The sequence below is a fragment of the Poecilia formosa genome, unplaced genomic scaffold (genome assembly GCF_000485575.1).
Source record: "Poecilia formosa unplaced genomic scaffold, Poecilia_formosa-5.1.2 Scaffold419, whole genome shotgun sequence".
Classification (NCBI taxonomy): domain Eukaryota; kingdom Metazoa; phylum Chordata; class Actinopteri; order Cyprinodontiformes; family Poeciliidae; genus Poecilia; species Poecilia formosa.
Window position 1 is genome coordinate 564,508 of NW_006800358.1, and position 23,535 is coordinate 588,042.

Consider the following 23,535-nt stretch of genomic DNA (forward strand, 5'->3'; position numbering starts at 1 on the left):
AAAGACTCGTGATCAATAAGGAATGTGTCATGAATCTAGAAAGGTATCCCATGTGAAAGAAAGTCAGATTATTTAATGGGAGCCCTGCCTTGTAATCGATGGAAAGCAGGTGTAACCAGTAGGCTTGTCGACATGAATCATAGCAGTTTTGTTGATTATCTCCTCATGTTAAAGTGAGCAATTTATCAATATTAAGGAGTATTATTAACTGATATATATAATGAGTTTGAATATTATGTGTTAGTGGTTTTACAGTGTGAATCTCCAATACTGCACAAAAAACTAAATATTAAGTATTTTTGGTCTAGTTTCTAGTGGAAATATCTTATTACACTGAAAATAAAAACTTTCAGTGTAAAAACTTTTCAGCAAGATATACAAGCTTGTTCTAAACATATAATACTTTGGAACATTATATGTTTGATAATGTATTGATGATTTTGATTATGGTGCTTGATGTTTGTTACTGGTTTCTCTGGTGACTGTATGCTGTTTTTATTGTTTTCTATTTTTGTATTTTTATGATGTGAAACACTGACTGATGTGTTGCTGAAATGTGCTATAAAAATAAACTTGATTGATTGATTAATATTCATGAAAAAGTACTAGTTCTACCGCCATAACTTTGGAAAAACGTTTTGTTTTAAGTTAAATAATTAACTAGTTATAGTTTAGGAGCAACTGCTGATATTTACCCATCCTTAACAAAAGGGGGCTGGGTTAAGTTTTTATTTATCTATCTACTTTTTACTCTGTTTTAAAAAGATTATACTTCTTAAACTTGGTTCTCACTGCAAACATGTCACATTTTAAATCAAAAAAAGACCTATGGGTTTAAATAAAAGCACAGGAGTAACTTTTTCTAAAAAAAATAACTGACCGTTTTATAGACTAATCCATTACCTATTGACTGTTGCAAAAAGAGAAGAAAAAAGGGACCTGAGAAGCTATAAAATAATTTGTTAATTATTTCTTTGCATTGTTGTCAAATTGTTGTCAGTGTCCAAAGTTGATACTTTGGCTGCCTATAGTAGTAGAAGAAGAAATTCTGGCATTTATTATTATAGGAAGGTAAATTAGAATAACTGCAATCTGGATTTTGTTTTCACCAAATACCAAAAAGATTCAGTTATTTAAAATTCATTTGGGTTTTAACTGCTTCTGAAAATTACCCAAACACTTAAAAATAAACTTGTACGTTTATTTATTTATTTATTTATTATTATTTTTTTTTTTACAATCAAAATTGAATATGTCAGTTGAATTTGTGTTAATGAGGCTCGTCTGGCAAATTAGAAGTACCTTTTGGAAATAATCCTTAGCATTTCTGATTTAATCAGAAGTGGACAGAGGACACAAAAACTATACTCAAGTAAGAGTAACTCTACTTCAACTACTCAAGTAAAATAAAAAGCAGCCAAGAAATGACTGAAGTAAGAGTAAAAAAGTATTGGTAAAAAGACTGAACATCAATGATTTAATATTATCAGACGGACCAAAAATAATATTAAATAATAATATTAAATATATACATTTTAAAATTATGTCTCACTCAGTGATTTGAGTTACTTGTCAATTTATTGAACTTGATATTAGGCAATCGATGTGTTCTGCGCTCCTCTTTTCTCCCAGCTCAACACGATCAATTACAGAATAATCGATCAGAAGTTGAAAGTCCGCTTCGGTTTGTCTTCATTTCTGCATTTTCGCGCTGTTTTCTCGGTCTCTGCAGGAAGCTGCCGCGGTATGAAAGCCAGCCTGCCTTTCTCCTCTCGCCGGTCTCCTGTGCTGTGTTTGCACTGCTGCGTGGCGTCCAGTCAGCCGCTGGCCTCAGCCGTGGGTCTGGGTGAGTGAGTGGGAGGGTGGACAACACCTTATTTTATTTATTTATTTATTTAGTTTTGCGTTTTTAATTTGATCGTGACTAATAAAATCTGAAATTCATGCAACATATAAAGAGGACTGCAGTATTCAGAGTTGGCTTCTTTATGAACAAAACACGCAGGGAGAGCTGATTAAAGTATTAACGGTTCGAACCGCTGAAAACTGGACTTTAGACGGTTCTGTAGGTGCTCAACTGCCTATTAAAGGTGCAGTATGTAACTTTTAAAAAATATCTATATTACATATAGAAATTGTCACTATGTCATGACAGTATGGTATGAGACAGATAATTAGTGAAAAAACTGAATTTCCCATGAACAACCAAAAAGAGGCGGAACTTAGCGCTGTCAATCTCTGCCAAATTTCAGCTAGCATTGCATGTTATGAATGCCAAGGCTGATTAGCATGCTCATCAATGACGACGGTTAAACGGTTTTTCTGTAATGGTTGGCTGATGTTTCTCCGTCATTAGCACATTTAGCAGTGAGCATACACATGTTAAGACCCGCCCCTTCGCTCTGATTGGTTGTTCTTGGTCGGGATCGGTGCATTTCAGATTATCTGTCTCATAACAAACTGTTAGGTCTTATCTAGTTTCTTGTGCAAATATCTTCGTGCACTTGAATTAAGACAGAACTAACTTAAATGTAACTTTTAAGCAACACATAAAAGCTTTTTTAGGAAAATAATCCTGTAATATTGGTGAAAAACTACTAGTTCCACTTAAGAAAACATTTTTCCCATGTTGCGGCAATGGAACTAGTACTTTTCATTAATATTAAGGTATTATTTACTTAAAACAGGCTCCTATATCTAGCTTAAAAGATATTTGTCAGTTACCTTTGTCTTATTTAAGTGTACTTAAATGTTTCGATTGGAAACAAGGCCAAAAGTACTTGGTAGGATTTTGTCTTTTTGTTCTAGAAAGTAATTTGCAATAACAGAAGAATCATCAAACATTAATCCAAGGAATAAGGAGTATGTTTTGGCAAAGAGCTGCAGGAATGCCATAAACCATTTACTGTCCTGGGTCTGTTTTTGCGTCCAGATGTCCTGAAGCGTGGCGGGAATGCTGCAGATGCGGCCGTTGCCATGGCAGCAGCTCTGGCGGTAACGGAGCCATGCAGCACTGGACTCGGCGGCGACGCCTTCTGCTTGTTCTACGATGGGAAGACTGGAGAAATCCGAGGGATTAATGGCAGGTTGAGACTCTTCTGTCGGGTTAATTCTCACCCCGATGATGTTGAGTAACTATCTAAGCTTCATCCATGTTTCTCCTCAGCGGTCGTTCATCTCGAACTTTGACCCTGGACTTTCTGGAAGGACTCGGCTACTCAGCAGAAGCTCCTCCTTCTGTGTTTGATGCTTTAAATGTGACTGTCCCTGGAGCTCCTGCTCTCTGGTGCGACACAGTCCAGTTGTTTGGAAGCCAAAAGGTTTGTCTGCTTCTCTAGTCACCATGTTTTCTGCAATAATCTGGTAATTAAATCCCCATTTAGCAGAAATTTAAAGGACATCACCTCTCTAAAAACTAGAATTTTGACAGATCATAAAAACAGAGGAGAAAATCCATCTTGTTTGTGAATTGAAGTAAAAATAAAGTTTGAATTTAGAGTTTTTGCTGATCCTTGGATTTATGAAAACATTCATCAAGTCAAGACAGTTTATTTCACACAAAAAAGCAAAATTAATTTAAGGTGCGTCTTTATCTACAATTAAACAGAACTGATTATATTGAAATAATTTGATACTGATACAGTGCAACACGTGGATTTTTTCCAACATATAACTGCTATAAAATAAAAACTGTGTGTGTGTTAGTGACGCTGCAGAGGTTTACCACAGTGTGTTTCTGCGCCGCTCTGCTTCCTGTAAAATGCTTCCTGTGTCCCTAGCTGCCTTGCAGGTTTTGAGCGGAGCAGCGACCCTGGCAGAGGAGGGCTTTCCGGTTGCCGAGGTAACGGCGCACCACTGGAAAAAGTGGGTGGCGGCTTTGGGCGAGTCGGGGAAGGAGCTGGGGGCGGACCTGCTGATCGGCGGTCATCCACCCAAACACGGAGAAGTGTTTAAAAACACTGCAATGGCTCAAACCATAAAGGTAAATCCCTGAAGTTTATCAAAACAAACATTTAGACTGTTTTATGGTTTTTTTTTTTAACATCCATACATCTTTTTGTAGAAAATTTAAAGCTGATATTTGCATTTATTATAAAAAAAAGAAAAAAAGCTAAAAAGGAGAGAAACACTGGGAATTTAAATGAAAGGGTGTCCAAAGTGTGGCCCGGGGGCCATTTGTGGCCCAAAAATTCAATTTGTTCAGCCTCAAGTTAAAAATGTCAAAAATTAGGCTAAAAAAAAAAAGAGAGAGATAGAGAAAATTTGGAAATTGTCTGTTTCCTTTTAATAAGACAACTTCTTTAAAAAAAGTTTAATGCTTATCAGGTAAAACAAAAGCAAAACAAAAAAAATTACAATAATTATTTTTTGGATTTTCAATTTAATTTAATGAAAATATGTCCCGCTTGTAGTTTAAGTTTTCCAGTTTTTAAAAATTTTGGACATCAGTGGTCTACAGCAAGGAGGTCAAACTCATTTTCATTTTGTGCCGCATCATAATTATAAATGTCCTTAAAGGGCCAGTTGTGACAAAATATATTGATTAGACTCAATTAACAAACTTTAAAATAATATTAATAATTATGAGTACTTCTTAAAATTAAATATTATTGAACATCTTTTCACATCATTATTTTACCAGAGACTCTTGTGGAAACAAAATTGATTGTAAACTCTCTTTTAAAAGAGCATATTTTTTTTATTAAATCTATGTTAATTTATGTAATGTCTGGCCAATTTTGTGCATATTATGTTAAAAATATTTAATATTTTTGTATTCTATCAATTGGACCCCAGGAAGATTAATATCTGCAGGCCATACAGAATCAATCCACGGGCTGCACATGGCCCACGGGCCGCACTTTGAACAACACTGCTTTAAACAATCTGCAAACCGTTTTATAAAAGCATATTTAGGCAAAATGCTGACTGACGGTGACTTAATATGTCCTTTTGATTTTATCTTTTATAAGTAAAACTGTGATTTTTCTCACTTTTTCTTTCTAAAACATAACTTTCCCTTCCCGTATTCAGACTTGTAACCTTTATTTTGAGTTTTTATGTAATGCAGTATTTATAAACCTCACGTCATTTTTTTCTGTCATCAACTCTTCAATAGAGGTAAAGCTGAGGTCACGTTATCAGGTGCGTTATCACCGCTGACGGAGGAATTCCTCATTTCAATGGAGTCCTAAAAATCCGCATTATGTAACGCCATAAAACTCTGCATACACCCGTAGCACAAACAGAACGTCACATTGCAGAGAAAGAAGAAACAATGGGAATGACCTCACCCCGGAGTGATGGCGGCAGTCATTCCACGATGAAGCCAAATGTGTCATTTCCTTGCTCACTCACACTTGGACACAGCCTTTGATTCACCCCATTGATGAAGATTTACAAAGGCAGACGGAGACATGACTTCACTCTGACGATTTAACAGCGTTTAGTCACCTAAGTTGTTTCGATGGGGGAACAAAATTGCAACACTTGTTACATTTTCAGCTGCTGTGGTTCTTTCACACTGCACTGTCAAACTAACCTGGAAAATCTGTTCCCCTCCTCGCCTGTGGGGGCGATGCAAAAAGAATCGACACGAAAATCTCTGAAGACACTGAGCGCAACTTCCTTCGTAAGAAAATGTAAATAAAAATGGAGTGGCATCAGATTTTATTGGTTGTAGGATTTCTCTTTTGTTCTTGGTGAAAAACAAGGAGCTTCTGCTGCTACAGCTATCTTAGCACATTTGTCATGGTTATATTTACCCAGAATGCAGTGCGCTGGTTCAAAAGCTTCCTGCTTTAGGATCGGTCTCCGGTCAGTTTGGCGTTCACTTCAACCAAACCGAGACCTTGGTTTGTAGGCGACCAGAATTCACTTTCTTGATCCACATCAGAGTTCGATTAAACTAGCAATTAAACTTCATGTTTTTTGGTGTCTGGAAAATGAGCCGTTTCAAAAACCTCTGAAATGTAACATCACAAATCAGCAGACACTGGCTGTAACCTAGCAACCCCAGCAGAGCTCCAGCACATTTGTTCAGCTAGTTTTACCGCTGTATGTGCTGTACAATGGCTGCTAGATAGAAGTGTTTTGTTGTTGACTTACTGTTCAGAAAGCACTCGCTGCATTCTTATTAGTTGTGCAGGAAGCTCTATTTCTGCTTTTTGAAGACGTACAGTTGTATAATTGCCCATCTGTTTGCATGTTCATGTCCAAGAGTAAACTTTGAGTTGGGGGGTATGGCCATCATCAGCTTATTTGGATTTAAAGTGACAAGACGCCCTAAAACAACAGCTCATTCTGAAAGGAGCACAACATACTCAAACATTTCTTTTTATCTAATATGATTTTGTGTACTGAAATGTAAAGAACATGTTTTGTTTAGAAATAAAATAACGAAGCCTCTACAGGCCAAGTGAATAAACATTTGTTGGTCGTAATGGTGAACCCACTATGACATAAATGTAACTTTTCCCAGGAGCTCGGTGAGCGAGGCAAACCGGGTTTCTACCAGGGCCGAGTGGCTCAAGCTATTGTTGATGTCATCAACCAGAATGGAGGGGTCATGACCCTGGAGGACCTCAGCAGCCACGACAGCGAGGTCGTCAGCCCCATTAGCACAGATTACAAGGTCGGCAACCCGAGTGGCTTATCATGGCCGTGCCTTCGCAGCCCGGTCAGCGGCAAGTGACCGGGTTTGTTTTGTGTTCAGGGCGTGCGTCTGTGGGAGCTTCCTCCCAACGGTCAGGGCCTGGCCGCTCTGCTGCTCCTCAACATCCTGGAGAACTTTCCTCAGCTCAAAGGTACAGGGCAGGAACTGCAGCTGACATCCTCTAAAGCTCAAAGGAGAAATATTTATCCACACCCGAAGGACTTTAGAGTCTCAGACTGTTCTGTGTTCGCTGCAAAAACACAAAGTTTTATCCCCAGAACCAAACATGACTTTATTCTCATAATTGAAAGAAACTCTTACTCTAATATTTAGTTGTGGAGTTGGCATGAATTCAAAGTTCAAATGAAAAGAAGCTGTAAATTACGATTGTGAAACAAGATGGCCGCCTTAGCCTTGCATCACTCTGAATTATGGAAACTGAAGATGGGCATTGGTGAAAAAAATCCAGATTTTCCAAAAATAAAATCTTCAAAAAACAAAAATTTGATTAATAGATAAAATTAGAGATGCACTGATCCAATATCAATATCTGTATTGATCCCAATATTGATAAAAAAAACTAGATTGGGTATTGCCGTAACACCTACGACAACGTCACTTTTCAAAATGTTCATAGAATACAAATAAAAATCTGAAATAGTTTGCCCTTTAATTTGACAGGGAAACATTTGTGTTGATGCGTCTCGTTGCGTTTCAGCTGGAGGCCACAACAGCTCAGACCACATCCACGTGTTCGTGGAGGCCGTGCGTTTGGCGCAAACGGATGCCTTCCGTTACCTCGGCGACGCCGCCCATGTGACCGTCCCTACGGAAAGCTTACTGGCGAAAAGCTACAGCCAGCAGCGGGCGCGGCACATCAGCATGGACAGGTGTGTGTGTGTGTGTGTTGGTGCCATGATGTACCAGTTGTCGTTTGTTGACTTTAGATAGGATTGTGGACTTTTACTTCCCTTGACCTTAACGCTCCTCTCTCTTTGTCTCGTCCCTCGCATACGGAGGGTGTGGGCTCGTATAGCTCGTGTATTTACTGACCAGTAATGTGTACTTTGAACTTTAAATCATTATCAGTTGTAATACAAATAGACTAACTATAAAACCGTAAAAATATAATAATCCATTATGCTGAATTCAGGCACACAGAGTGAAGTGAAGATTTGATGGTTACAAGAGTGAAAAATTTAAAATTTTGTTGAAATCCGTTTTGGTTTTGAATTGTTTGTCACAATAAGCAATAAATCAGTTAATCACATGATAAATTAAAGTAAGTTTGGAAATGTGGATCCTGCTAGTTTTGTTTTCATTTAACAGGTTTAGAGCTGCAACTATTGATTACCTTAGTAATCGCTTATTTTGTCAATTGTTCTGACGATTAATTGATTATTCTATAGACTGTTTTGACAATTAATTGATAATTCCAATGATTAATTGATCAAACAGAGAAAAAAATTGCCCCACACTGCAGATTTTTCACTTAACCTCTGACATCTTTTTTGTACAAAATTTTTTAAATCATTTAAAAAATGCAGATAAACAAATAATTTACTGTCTTTTTAAAGAAGTAAATGTAAAATGTTCATGTATGCTTGATCATTTGTACATTAATTGATTAATTTTTGCGTTAACTGATTAATAATTGGATAGCAAAAGGTGTTTAGTAGTAGATTTTTTTTTCTTTTTTGCAGAATCTAAAACTATGCCACTTGTGGAATTCTGGGTATGTCATATTAACAGAAGGGTTTTTAAATGATATTAAATACTAATGTACATGTATTTGTACAGTTTTGGCTTAATTACTGCTCTGAATATCTTGCTCTTCCGGCAAATAACGAATGATCCAGTTAGCCATTAATTGGTTATGATCAATACGATTAATCGTTTTAGCTCTGATCAGTTTACTTTCTTTATTGTAAAACAGTTGTTGTGGATCTGCAGGGTGATGGAGCGAGTGGAACCAGGCCTGCTGACAGGAAGTGACACGGTGTACTTCTGTGTGATTGACAGCCAGGGGAACGCTTGTTCGTTTGTCAACAGCACCTACATGGGGTTTGGGACTGGCCTGGTCCCCAAGGACTGCGGCTTCTCGCTGCAGGTCTGCCGTAGAGGAGGAGACTGTTCTTTATTTCAGGGTTCACACTTTAAATCCTTGAAAATGTTTTAATTTCACAAGCAGTTTGACGCTTACTCCTCACTCCCTCTGTCTTCTGAACATATATATTTGTTTTGTGTGGCTCATTAACTTGGTTTTCCTAGAACTACCAGTCAGAAACTCACTATTTTCCCACTTTCTGCTGTTATGGCTGGCCTAATTAATAAAGCTGGAACGTGTAAATTAGTCAGATAATAATACGATTTTTAAATATACTATATGTGTTATAAATGAATGAGAGAACATGATATTCTAATTTCTAACCTGTTTTGCATATTAACGCCACCTCAGGATGAATGGCTAGCTTGTGTTTTATGCCGTACGAAAAACTTAATATAGCTGATATTGTTTCCTTATTTAAACATGAACTAATCAGACTGAACGGCAGCGTTGAAATTCATTTTCTTCTTTCTTGCAGAACCGAGGTGCCAACTTTTCCCTGCAGCGCGGCCACGTTAACTGTGTTGCTGGAGGGAAGCGGCCGTATCACACCATAATACCTGCTCTCCTCACCCACTCAGAAAAACCCCAACTACTTGCTGCCTTGGGGGTCATGGGCGCCTTTATGCAACCTCAAGGACACATCCAGGTAACCAGAATTTGGGCTGCAACTAACGATTATTTTATTTTTATCGATTAATCTGTCAGTTATTCTGACGATTAATCGGATAAATAAATGGGCACTTTTTCTGATTTTACTCTTCAGCCTTTTTTAGAAATACATCTATTGACTATTTTTGGTTTAACCAGTGAATAATTATGTAGCAAAAGGTACTTAATAGTAGATTTACCTGGTGTTAAGGTCCTGCTGAACATGGTCGAGTTTGGGATGAACCCTCAGCAGGCTTTGGATGCACCGAGAGTCTTTGTGGAGTACGATGACAAAAGTATACATCTTAAAACATTTTTCAAAAAGTCAAACAATGAAAACATCGCTACAGTTTACACCACAGTATGGCATATATCCCTAACAATTTGTTTTTGGCTCTTTTAGTTATTTTGTTCGGGGCTGCAACTGACGATTAATCAATTAAACAAAGAAAAAATTAGCAAATTCTTCAGATTTCTCATGAAACCACTGACATTTATTTACAATATTGGAAATATAATAAAAATGCCAATAACCAAATTCCTTTTTTTTTTTTTTAAATAATAAAGAATTGTTCCTTTAGTGAACACTTAATCATTTGTAGCAAACGATGCATCTGCAGCTAAAAAAATAATTCTAACATCAAAACTTGTGAAAAATATCAGGGACTTTCTGCTGGAATTAACATCAATACAGTTTAGAACAGATCTGTTGATTATTTTCTGCATTAACCAATTAATAACTGAATAGCAAAAGGTGCGTAATAGATTCGTTTTACAGAATTTAAACCATGTGAAGCTAAAACTGCCACTTGAAGTTCTGGACATATTTAGAGACATAAAAAAAAAAACTTAAATGCAGCATATTTGTACAGTTTAAGCTTTTCTGCTCTGAGTGTGTTAATCTTTTTTCTTATGCTTTTTTGAGTTTGTATACTTCAGTTAACAATCAAATACAAAATTATTTGATTATTTGAATAATTGATTCATCACGATTAATCGTTTCAGCCTTAAGTGTTCTGTTACAGTACGCTTTATTTATAGCTTCTGCATCTGTCATAACTGAATTTTCCAGTGGAAAATATAAGTACAATACACATAGTAATGTTATTTGTACTTATTTCAATCATCCGAATTGACTTACCTTATTTAAACTACATTTTTTGCTCCATAACAATTTATTTTTATCTTTAAATATAGATATGAGGTTTATTCCTGCATAAGGTGGTTGATTAGCTCTTTTCTGTCATGTATTGTGGGATGATAAGCATAAAAATTATAATTCTGCATAATTTGAAGGAGAAATAATGTTTCTGTGATTTTGTCTTGCAGCTGGTCAGTGGTTAGTTAATTTGGAGGAAGGGATCGACCAGGAAGTGGCTGAGGAGCTGAAAAGAAGAGGCCACAAAGTCAACTGGCCTGTTACAGGTATTTTATTTTTAATGTACAAAATATATTTAAATTTTCTGCATTTAAAAAGTCAGAAATGCTTTTGGTCGTAGTTTGGACTGTTCTGCATTGACTTATAGTTCAAATTTTACCACCAGCAGTTAAAGGAAGTTTATGTGCCACAATAAATGTTTTATTGGTATACTTTATAGTAACATCCATAAAAAATTACTGTTGCTGAAATAACATTCTGTGTTAATGTCAATAAACCGCAGTTTCCATAAAACATTTTGGTTCCTTTTACAGGCAGCATGCTGGTATTTGTTCCTCTTCTCTCCCTAAATGAGACACAGAAGTAAAATCACTTTCCTTAAAAATGCAAACAGACTATGTTTGTTAAATAACTAAAACAGAACATAAAAAAGTTTAAATTATCTTAACTGCTACAACTAACAATTATTGCATTCATCGATTTTCCTGTAAATTGTGCTGACAAGTAGTCGATTATTTTTTTCAATTAATCGATTAATCGGATAAACAAATCTGTCACATTCTGCATATTTTTTATTTAACCACTACAAAATATTACTTTTGGCAAAAAATATTTTAGGAAGTCCATTATTTTAGAAATACATAAAAATGTACAGAAACAATTAATTCAGTTTCTTTTTAAAATGAGAACATAACCATTTTATTCCCTAAAATGTAATAACATAACAGAAGACTTTATTTTTTATTTTTTTTATAGAATTTAGTCGGTGAAGCTAAAACTGTAACTTCAGGGTTTTGTGTTGGACATATTTACTGACCAACAAAGTTTTCTTTACATCTTAATTGAAATATATATTTATGTTTTTTTGTACAGTTTTGGCTTAATTACTGTACAAAAAAAAGAAAAGCAAATGGCCTTTTTCTGAATGTCTACTGCAGTTAACAATTAACCGATTATTAAATTAGTTGACAATTATCTCAATTACTGATTAATCACAATTAATTGTTTTAATCATTGTAGATAATGTACACAAATATCTACAGTTTTGTAATTACAGTTGAAAAATAAGACTGAGATTAGAGTTTTTACTCAGGAAAAGTGTGAATAATGTTTGAGAAACCTGTTTTTAAACCACCGTTGTGTTTCCATATGTAGGCCACCAGAGGGCTCAGTTTGGGCGTGGACAGATAATCTCTGTGGGTGATTGGTGGAGTCACTCCATCCCTCAAAGCGGCTCTCCACCCAGGGTGCTGTGGGGAGGATCAGACCCCAGAGCAGATGGATGTGCTCAGGGATACTAATAACAGAAAGACCAGAATATTCAGAACCATTTCACTGCTAATTAATTATAACAAAATGTGTTTTTCATGATGATTTTGGTTTAATTCCCTTTTGTTATTAGCACTCCTATTTTTATTCTGTTTACTTTAGTTTTAATGATTTTAATGCTGGTTAATATTTGACAAACAGCTGGGTTTGTATCAGATGTCACATGGCACCTGCATGAGGTGCTTTATTTCCTGATATCAGTAATCATGAGTTTGTTCTGCAAATGTTCAAAGTTCACTGACAATTACTGGATGCAATCAGCAGAAGCAGATCTGCAAAGTAACCAAGGAATATTCTCAATATTTCTCTGAAAGAAAACCTGGTGATTGAACCACTGATGCCACAAATTGTTGGACTCAATCAAGAAATGAAATAATATCAAAGTGCTTTTTCATGCTCTGAACTCAAGTCCTTGTGATTGTCAGTTTATTTTTTTAAGGATTTTTTTACAGGCATCCCAGTATAATATGGAAGCCCAATAATGCCACAGTTTAATAAAAAAAAATAAAATTGATTGACACTAATTAAAATGAACTAAATAAGACTTAATTAAAAATATAAATGTGTTAAAATATACAGTTTGTAATTTATATTCAGAAAATACATATTGGTTTTACTTTGCATGTTTTTTTAAATGTTTTTTAACTCGACACATTATGGCTTAATTTTATGAACCTCACTGCTATTGTCACTACTCAGAAGTTAAATGGCTGTGAACCAGTTGGTGTCATGAACTGACCCAACGACCGACACTAAGCAGGCAGATATTTTTAAAAGTAGAATTTGACTAAATAATCAAAGTGAATCAGATTTACTTGCTGTAGGTGACAAAGAGAGAAAAAAGCACCTGATGTAAAAATCTAAATAATATTAATTTATTATGTAATTTCCCTGTTGGCGCTGGATTGTTTCACACAGTCACTACTTGAGCATGAAATCTCCCTCATGTTGGACTTTGTTACAGCGGTAATCTCCTTACAGATCCAAACCCAACCTGGTACGATCCGTTTACTCTGCTAACGACCCACCGACATAATCCAGGCGACATAATCTGCCTGAAATGGCTCTTAATCCGGCGTCCCTTATGTTCAGCTTCAGTTGAATGGATGTTAAATGATGAGCCTGTGGAATATAAATATGTACAACTTTTATCGCTGTTGATGTTCAACACATTAAACTTCATCCAACCTGTTGGGAAGAAACACCTTACACCTTAATGTTTCTTTTTGTTTTAATTCACACACACACACACACACACACACGTTTGTGTTGCTATCTTTGTGGGGACATTCCATTGACTTCCATTCATTTCTACAGCCTAAACCTTACCTTTACCCTTTTCCTAACCCTAACCATCACATACCTAACCCTAACCCGTAACCAAAACTCAATTCATACCTTAGCCCTAAATCTGACCCCTGACCCAAAAACCGGGTTTCCACTTGTGGGGACCAGGCTCCGGTCCCCACAAAAAGCAATTGGTCCCCACAACGTAGTATATGTCAGGAAAATCGTCCTCACAAGGCACTACAAACAAACGCGCGTGCGCACGCACACGCACACACACGCAGTCATGTTTTCCCATCTTCTGGGGACTTTACATTGACTTCCATTCGTTTTCTACAGCCTAACTTTAACCAGGCTGTTAAAGTTAGGCTTTAACAGCCTAACTGTGATGGTTAATTACCAAAATTAACCATCACATACCTAGCCCCAAACCCAAAAACAGCATTTCCCCTCATGAGGACCAAGAAATGTCCCAGAGAGCCGTGGTCCCCACAGTGTAGACAGAAATAGGCCCCATGAGGATATGAAAACCTGGTTCTCTTTCACTCACACACACACACACACACACACACACATATAATCTAAATATTACAATGAAGTATTAGGGCCATGCTGAGAAAATAAAAAGATAAAATTATGAGAATAAATTCACAATAATATGAGAATAAAGTCAAAATTCAGAAGAAAAAGTTCTGGTACGAGGATAAAGTCGTTTTACGAGAATAGTCTTAATATTATTTTAAATAATATTTACATTATTTTGACTATTTTTTTATGACCATTCTTGTAATATTATGACTTAATTCTCATATTATTACAACTTTATCCTCATGTTATTTTAACTTTATTTTTAATTTTTCCTTCGTATAGCCCAAACACTCCGTCATAAATTCTGTTTTCTGTGAATAATTTCAGTCGTATATTGGAACATTTTACAAACTGCTGCACCGGAAAATAAGTTAATAAAGTCATAATATTACAAGAATAAAATAATAGAATAAAACTTTATTCTCAAAATATTGTGACTTTATTCTTGTAATAATAGGACTTTATCCTTTAAATATTTTTTACTTTATTTTGACTTTATTCTTGTAATCTTAATTTTTTTCTTATATTTACGTCATTAAACATGTCGGCTGTTTCTTCTGAGTTATTTTGTTCCATCCTGATTTTGTCTCTGCTGACTAACGGCCTGAGGGAAACTCCATCATCCCTGTTGGACTTTTTGTTTTTCCGTTCGTTCGGGTCTCGTCAGCGTGAACGTGTTTCCTCCTTTGTCATGCCAGAACCCCCTCCACCCTTTAACTCCGACACAACCCGCTTCCTGTCCCTTCAGCTGTTCCCCTCCTCTCCTTCCCAGCGCCTCTCCAGAGCCGCTCCAGCTCCTCCGCCGTCTCCCTCTGCTCGTTGTGAGTTTGGTGTTTTGGTTTTTCGATGTGCTGCTCGGTGGGTTTCGCCCGGTCTTTGGGCCTGGCTCTGCTGCCGCTGGCGCTCTGCAGTGTTCTGGCCAACCTGCTGCTGCTGTTTCCAATGGGAGAAATCACCTACATCCAGCAGGACCGACTCGCCAGCTACATCTGGTACTTTGGTGGACTGGGAGGCGGAGGGCTGCTGGTGAGTAAAAACATTTATTACATATTAACTTTAGTTAGATTTTTTTTTTTTTTTTTAAAAAGGGCTTTTATGGTCAGGAATTTTTATTCTTTTAAATCATTAGTTAAAACTAATGATATACTAAAAAAACAAGTGTTTAACAAGGAGCTTATTGGGACCAAAAATGATATTGATGATGTTAAATAATTGTACTTTTTAGGATGAGAATGTGAGGTTTAAGTGTCATTCGATGTGCGAATGATTTCAGACTTATCTGTTATGCAAACATGTAAATGTTTGCAAGTTTTAGTATGAAAACCACAAAATCTTGTATCTTCTACCTGCTTTTTTTCAAACAAATAATGTAAAATTGGATGTCAGTAGGCATGACAATTTTTAAATTTGTAGTTTTTCTTACTTTTACTTTTTGTCTGTTTGAAAGTAAAAAACAAAAAAAGGCTTTTAATATTTTAATTTCTTTTGTATTTTTATTATGTTATGTAAATCAATCAAGTTTATTTTAATCAATTTGAAATTTAAATAATTTAAAATTGATTTAAATTGGTTTTACTTTTACCTTGTGTCTTGTAGGATGGATGGTGTTTTATGTTCATTTGTGTAAAAAATTGCTCTACAAATAAAGCATTATTATTGTTTTAAATTTATTAATGGGGAAACCTAAAGCAATATAAACCATTAATCTTCTTTCATATTTACTCAAAATATATTTTATAGTCATATTTAAAAAGTAAAGAATGAATGTATCTTTAGAAATTGTTGTTAGATATTTATGGAAACAAAAGTGTTTCCTCCCTTCCTGTCTTATTCATTAGAGATTACACTGCAAAAACACTCAATCAACTATTTCCTTTAGTTTTCGGTCCAAGTATCTTATTAGATTTGAAATAAGACAAAACAAACATACAGTTAACTTTTTGCCAAGTTGTAGAATCTTGTTTTAAATGAATAATTCCTTAATTTAGTTCAACTGGCAGACTATTTCACTTTTACCTGGTATATTTTCATCAATATGAACTAATTTTTACTTAAAATAAGCTCCTTTTTTGTTGAAAAGTTACTTGTAAGTTAGTTTTGTCTTATTTTACTAAGATGTTTTCACTAGAAACTGGAGCAAAAATACTTGAATACTTGGTGTTTTTGCAGTGTAATGTTGGTTTGCGCTATTTCGTGTCTTTAAATGTATTTTTTTAGTAAGTTAAAGTGGATTTTGCCCTGAAAAATTACAGAGTATAAATTGTTCCCCTTTGCCACCATTCAGTCTGAGTGAGTTTGCAGTTGTTCAGTGGGAACAAAGAAGCGTTTTGTACATCTACAGTTAATCTGTCTGCTTTGCACGCCGCTGAGCTGATGGGGTTTTGCTCTAATTGAACAGAAAGGAGCTGTTCTTTTTCACCCAGCAACAACAGAAAGATTGTGCCTTACAACTAAAATTAACTTTGTTTTCCAACTATTCTTCTGTAAACCTACATACCAGTCCATAAAGTGTAAATTATGACACTCTGTGCTAATTAAGCCAGTTTCAGGTGGATTTAAAGGAAATAACACAAGAAAATTGAAATGATATATGAATGAAGTGTGATAGTTAAAGAACTGAAACTGGTCAGAACTGAGGTATAACTGATTAGCGCCCCCTACTGGACGGAGGACCACAAGAGCAATTTGATTTACACAGGAGAAGTTTACAAATACTCCATTTTTATTTATGGTAAAAATCAAAGAAACACAACAATCAATCGATCAAGGATAGAAATCATCCAATTTCTCATTGATCATCTCTGATTGATGATTTTAAAATAAAATACGAATAACTTTTCTCTTTTCTATTCCACACAGGAAACTCAAATCAGTTTTGGTATATAAATATAAACAGAAAGAGGTAAACTACGAAAACACAAAATCTTACCAAGTATTTTTATCTAGTTTCTAGTGAAACTATCAATAGCAAAATTAACTTTAGCCCAGCCCATTACCTAGCAACCCCAGCAAAAGCTCAGTCTGTTACCTAGCAACCCCAGCAAAAACCTAGCAACCAGCACATTTGGTCAGCTGGTTTTACCACGGTATGCGCTGTACGTTTTACTAAGTATGTACACAATCTTACTAAGTATTTTTGTTCTAGGTTTTAGTAAAGCTATCTTAGTACACTTGAAATAAGACTAAACTAATTTACAAGCAACTTTTCAGTAAGATGTAAATGCTGGATTTAAGTCAACAATTCCTTTAAACTGATATATATAAAAAGTCTTGTTTCAAGTGTTCTAAGATAATTTTACTAAATTATACCAAAAATACTTGGTATGATTTTGTGTTTTTGTGCGTTTTAAGTTGAATAAAGATCAGAAACATATTTTTAGGTATAACTAGAGGTAATAATGTAATTTTCTTTTAGATTCCAAGCTTCTCCATATCAAAAAACCTGCTGGACATTTTTTCGCTTTAAAAAATTTCAATTATAAATTAGGTCACACTTTCTAGAATCTGAAAGCTATGAGATCTCAGTCATTTAATATTTTTCCTGCTTATTTTTAAGCAGATGGATGGAAATGACATAAAGTTAGTAGGTCAAAGAACAAACTGAATCCCTCTGAGAACATCCATCTGCAGCTCCCCCAACTTCCTCTCCCACGTGTATCCTCCCTCCGTCTTTCCTTTTCTCCTCTTTACAAGCCGTGCACTTCCCTCCCTGTCGTCAGACTCCCTTTTAATCTTTTCTTTTGACATGCAGGATGTGTATTTTAACTAAATTCTGACGGTTGAGCACTTTGCGGGTGTGGAAAACATTTTGGAACATCCTTTCCTTTTGTTAGCATGTGATTAATGTCTCTGGGAGACGGACAGCAACACAGGAAAGAGGATCAGAGTCCCTCTCTTCCTCCCAGACAGGGGGGAAAGAACAAACTGTGTTTCCGTTACAAATGAGTGCAAAACTTTGACCATATTATGCAAAGGTCGAAAAATCGCAATTTTGAGATTGCGGTGTTTCCATTAAATAAGAAACGTAATTAAAATTAATAAGTAAATAAGTTTGTTCACATAAGTTGTTAAAAAACATAATCCTTCAACCACTTCCTGTCATCTTTGTTGTTTCCACCAGTAGTAAAATCTTGTTGTTGATGTGATTTTTATAACTATATGGCCAAGAAAACCACCAAAACTAGCTCCAAAACTTTGTGTCAAAAAACTCTTAAAAATGTGTGTGTTTTCATTTAGCACATTTATTTGTGAAATGTCAAATTGTGGAGTTACTGTGTTTTCATTGATCATATAATTGCGCAAATTAGAATTACAAGAATAAGTTTGTTTAATATAAACATACTAATATAAGAAAAAAAGCAAATTTCTCAATACATTTTTTGAAAAAGAAAATTAATACGTAAAGTGGCAGGTTATTTCACTTAAAATGTGGAAAAATGTGTTATAAGTGAAATAATCTGCTGTTTACTTCCCATTTCTAGCTGATCTTTTCCTTGTTAGTTGGTTTTGTCTTAATTCAAGTTTAATAAAAAACTAGACTAAAAATACTTAATAAGACTGTGTGTTTTTGCAGTGCTCTTGTCTTTTCCAGTAGCCATTGTCAGTGCATACAGCGGTAAAACCAGCTGACTAGATGTCCTGGTTGCTAGGTAACAGGCCAAGCTTCACTGGGGTTGCTAGGTAACAAGCTGGGCTTAAGTTAGTTTTTCCTTAACTCAAGTGTACTAAGATATTTACACTAGAAATTAGACCAAAAATAATTGGTAAGATTTTGTGTTTAATAATTAAATTAAAAAGCTCTGTTCAGACATGCGCTTTACTAGTTATTACTTTTTTAAATTCATTTTTATAATGATGTATAGCTGTTTTAATTAAATGAACCTGTTTTGCATTGAAAACTTAAATCTACAGTTACATGCAGAACCTTCATAATATTCCTTTTTTATTAAATTATCTGGCAACAGAATAATAAGTTAGATAAAGGGGAAAATGTCATTGCTCAGAAACTGTAACAGAAGAATCCGTTCTGTCTTTCCAGATGCTGATTCCAGCTGTGGCCTTCATCACTCTAGGGAAATGCAGCTGCTGCTGGAATGAAAGCTTAATGGTAGGAGACGTTTTACGCTGGGACCAGTGCTCAAAATATACAGGAGGGGAACATTCTGCACCAGCAACTGTTTATGGGATCTGATACACATCTAGAGCATTCAGCTTATCTGACAGGCTAACATTTCAACAGGTTTCTTTTTTTCAGTCTCTATATATCGGCTGGACTTTTTTGCAGTTCTATTATTATAATTTTGTTTTCACCCCTTTCAGAGTAATACATTAAAGAAGTCAATAAGATAAAGCTAGATTCCTATCCTATATGGCTGAAGTGCTAATGCTAATTGGCTCTTTAGCTAACATTTCGCTCTGTGTTTGAATGAAACATTTCAACATTTCTATTGCTTTCAGATTTTTTTCAGTCAGTTTATATTTATTGGAGTTTTTTCAGTTTATTAAGTCGTCAATAACCAAGATAAAACTAGATTCCTATCGGATAGAGCTGAAGTGCTAATGGAAACTAGCACTTAAGCTAGCACTTCCTTCTGTTTCTGAGTGAAACATTTTGACATTTGTATCCATTTCTGTGTCTTTATTCGTCAGCATATAATGCCGTTTTTGCAATTATATTATTATTTTGTTGTCACCGCTTTGAGAGTAAAGCATTCGGTCAGAGGTGTCCACAGTCGGTCCTGGAGGCCCGGCATCCTGCATGTTTCAGTTCTCTCCCTGGTGGCGGTGACAACCTTCTCAGCATGTCAATGTTCTTCTTAGGCCTGTAATGAGCCATCATTTGATTCAGGTGCGTTAAACCAGGAAGAGAACTAAAACATGCAGGATGCCGGCCCTCCAGGACCGACTTTGGGCACCACTGTATTAGGTAGTAATAGCCAAGCTAACACTAGATTTCTATCAGATAGAGCTGAAGTGCCAATGCTGAGTCTCCCATGATTCCTGAACAAGGCTCCCATTGTTAAGAAACACACACCAAAGTGAGCTTGAATACCATTCAAGCACAGCTGCGTCTATATGTGTGTGTGTAGCAGCTGAGCCTGTTTTTTCAAGCTCAGCAGGGATGAAGTGGAACGGTCAACATTTATTCGTTGCAGCTTACACTCCAAACCAAATCCACACTGCAAAACACAAAAGTATTTTTTAGTCTAGTTTCTAGTGAAAATATTTTTGTCTTATTTCAAGTGTACTAACATATTTGCAGTGGAAACTAGGCCAAAATACTTGGTAGAATTTTGTGTTTTTGCAGAGTAAACACTAGTTTGTTGTTTTTAAAACACTGCCTGTGTGCCGCTGTGCCTTCACAGATGTGCGGCTCGGTTCTGGCGGCCATCATCGGCCTCCTGGGCTCTGGTTACTGCTTCGTCATTTCAGGCCTGGCTTTGATTCAGGGCCCCCACTGCTTCACCTCCTATGGGTGGTCGTACCCCTTCGCAGACCAGCGCGGCAGGTAAGACACCCAATAATAACAATTATAAAAACATTTTACATCAAGAAGATTATCGTTGTTGCTGTACTTTCATATCTTAAGACTTTTTAAAAATGCTGCTGTAGTTTTATGTCAGATGAAACGGGATGCACAACTTCTACAAAGTTCTCTTCAGTAGATCATTTCCCAAAAAGGTTTGGGCTGTCATCAGCCCTGTCATCTAGATCAGGGCTGATATGATTAACTGATTAGTCAAATAACTGTCAACTTAATTTAGTAATGGATTAATCGTTAACTGAAGTAAACGGACTCTAAATAAGGTCATTTGCTGAAAGAACAACATATTCAAAGCAGTAATTAAACCAGAACAGTGGAAAAAATATTTGAGTTACATTTTTTTCTATAAATATGTTCTACCCAACTAGTACTTTTTCAATAGTAAAGAATTATTTACTTAAAACAAGCCCCTATATTTTGCTGAAAAGTTTCTTGTTTTGTCTTATTTTAAAATAAGACAAAACAAACTTTTAAGTAACTTTTCAGCAAAATATAGGAGCTTGTAGAACTAGAACTGGGTTGCTAGGTGACAGGCTTGGCTTGGCTGGGGTTGCTAGGTAACGGCGCAGTGGACTTTTTAAAATCAATTTAAAGGAATTATTGACTTAAAACAAGTGCCTATATCTTATAAGCTACTTTTCTCTTATTTGCAAGTCTAGTATGTGCTTTAGAAACTAGACCAAAAACCACTTAGTAAAATTTCATGTTTTTTCAGTGTCCTGAAAGACAAAACCAGCTCTTGATTGTCACTTTCTCTCTTCTGTGCTTCCCAGGTATCTGTTGCAGCCTGAAAATTGGTCGTGGTGCCTCCAGCCCATCAACATCGTAGAATGGAACGTCACTCTGCTGTGCGTCTTACTGGGCCTCGCGGTACTGGAATTCATTATCTGTCTCCTACAGCTTGGAAACGGTTTAGTGAACGCCATCTGCCGGCCCTGCTGCTACAAGCAGGAGTACAGTCTCAACGCTTAGAGAGGCACATCTGCATGGACGCTGGGCGTATCACAGAAACAGCAGTACAACACAGCAACACCTGAAATATAGACACAGGTAAGCTGTGTCTTGCTGATGGGCCAAATCAGGGACGTCAAACTCATTTTCATTTTGGGCCTTATTAAGATCATGAATGTTCTCAAAGGGCCGACTGTACCAGAATGCATTCATAAAACCCATTAACAAACTGTTAAAATTTTAATAAATTGCTGTGTCGCTATATGTGCTTCTTAAAATTAAATAATAATGAACAATGGCGTAATAGGGCCATTGAAGATAAAGGATAAAAATGTCAATTTCCACTCAGAGACTCAGAAATTTTGAGATTAAGCTCAGAAATTTTGAAGAAAGAAACTTTGAAATCCATGAACTTGAAATTTTAAAAATTTGAGTAAAAAAATCTGAAATTTTGAGAGTAAAATTTTTTGTGTCAAAAGTAAAAAAAATTCCACTTTTGAAACTCAGAAAATTTCAAACTTTTTTCTAGAAAATTTCTGAGATCTACCTCAAAAGTTCTGAGTTTTTCTCCAGCAAATGTTCAACTTTTCAAAACCAGAACTGTCCAAATTTTCACACAAAAATTTCTGAAATTAATCTAAAAATTTCTGAATTTTTTTCTTTTCAAACTTAGAAATTCCACATATTTTCTGGGGAATTTCTGAGGTTAATCTCAAAATGAAATGTTTTTGCCAGATATTTTCTCCAGTTTTTTGTATCTACAGTGGTTCTCATACACCGTTGTAGCCACTGCAGGATTTTGCAATTTTGTGATTTATTTTATTATTTTTTTCTTTTTTGCAATCAACATAATGGATTTTGCGGAGCTAACTTAGAAATACTTGTAAAAATTTTTGTGATAATTGTAAATGATATATGTAAAACAGTAAATGTGACTTTTTGTTACTTGCCGCCATCGGTCATGGACTAAAATAACGCTGAGGCAGCAATGAAATAGAAGTAAACCCACATAAATCCAATGTTTTTGACAGTTTTTATGGAAAATGATAAATAAATTCACAGTCGTGTAACCCTTCTATGTTCGTCTCAGGTCCAGTAGGTTGACTTCATAACAGAAACACTCAGGTTCTCTATATATATTCTAACAAAAGAGCTTCTGCCCTATGCCTTAAATAAAATACAATAAATTACCCTAAACAAACTACAGAGCAAAGATTCCCAAGCAGCAGCTAACAGTTGTAAAATTAAACAAAGCTAAAATGAAATTAATAAAACAAGTTAAAAACAGAAAAAAACATGACAAAATTACACATGAAATACTGTATATGATTAAATTTGTCTAAGACATGTTAAAATATTAATACTTGTGAAGAAAACAGAGCTGATCCCAATACATACCACAGTTACCGACGGCAACAGAAAAAGGGGAGGAGCTGTCAGTTACTGGTTGCTATGGTAACCGCCAACTGCTTATGCAAGAGCAGCATTACAGAACTTAAATACACCAAGAAATGTCACAAGAAACAATTTGTTGGCTAAGCATAATAAATTTGAGTAATACATTTTGACAAACTTTACATCTATGTTAAAATAAAGTCTTAAGTGAGGAAAAAGTGCATTTCCATAACTGTGTAATTGTGATGAACTGTAGGAACTCATTGATGTTCCTACAAAAAACTGCTTTGATTTGACTGATAAAATTATATTTAAATACATAGCTGTTACCTTGGAGGGATTATCTATGTGTCGCTGTGAGTGGCCACATGATTAGCTATGATGGGCTGGATTTGGCCCCAGCGACTCGAGTTTGACACATCAGTGATGAATTTCATGATAGTGTGGAGTGACTATTGTTGTTAAGAGGTTGTCTTTAAATTACTCACATCAATCTTACAAAATAAAGTCTGGATGTTTTCTTTAAGCTGTGTGTGTGTGTGTGTTCATTTACACACACACTGTGTAAATGAAAGTACCTTCAACCTTCAAGTGTCCTTTTATCAAGTTTTTAGGTATTTTTGTGTGTTTTTTACCTGTTGCTGTAAATT

The 23,535-nt window shown here is 35.6% G+C and overlaps 2 protein-coding genes and 1 long non-coding RNA gene across 3 annotated transcripts; 2 read left to right on the forward strand and 1 right to left on the reverse strand.

Moving 5' to 3' along the window:
• Positions 1-1,540: 1,540 nt before the first annotated feature.
• On the forward strand, positions 1,541-12,523 carry LOC103155258 (putative gamma-glutamyltransferase YwrD). The gene is made up of 12 exons (XM_007576893.2): positions 1,541-1,846; positions 2,933-3,086; positions 3,167-3,324; positions 3,780-3,982; positions 6,482-6,634; positions 6,716-6,806; positions 7,374-7,545; positions 8,609-8,765; positions 9,241-9,411; positions 9,625-9,709; positions 10,743-10,838; positions 11,947-12,523. Exons 1-12 carry the CDS (start codon positions 1,747-1,749, stop codon positions 12,090-12,092), a joined length of 1,686 nt encoding a protein of 561 aa, XP_007576955.2. The 5' UTR covers positions 1,541-1,746; the 3' UTR covers positions 12,093-12,523.
• On the reverse strand, positions 11,554-13,371 carry LOC107833635 (uncharacterized). The gene is made up of 2 exons (XR_001659403.1): positions 13,149-13,371; positions 11,554-12,088 (listed from the first exon to the last, which is right to left on the reverse strand). It is a non-coding gene; the product is annotated as an uncharacterized LOC107833635 (long non-coding RNA).
• A 1,107-nt stretch (positions 13,372-14,478) lies between these two features.
• Positions 14,479-21,813, forward strand: tm4sf18 (transmembrane 4 L six family member 18). The gene is made up of 4 exons (XM_007576898.2): positions 14,479-15,021; positions 19,034-19,102; positions 20,361-20,503; positions 21,313-21,813. The coding sequence occupies exons 1-4, from the start codon at positions 14,842-14,844 to the stop codon at positions 21,509-21,511; spliced, it is 591 nt and encodes a 196-aa protein (XP_007576960.1). The 5' UTR covers positions 14,479-14,841; the 3' UTR covers positions 21,512-21,813.
• Positions 21,814-23,535: the final 1,722 nt, after the last annotated feature.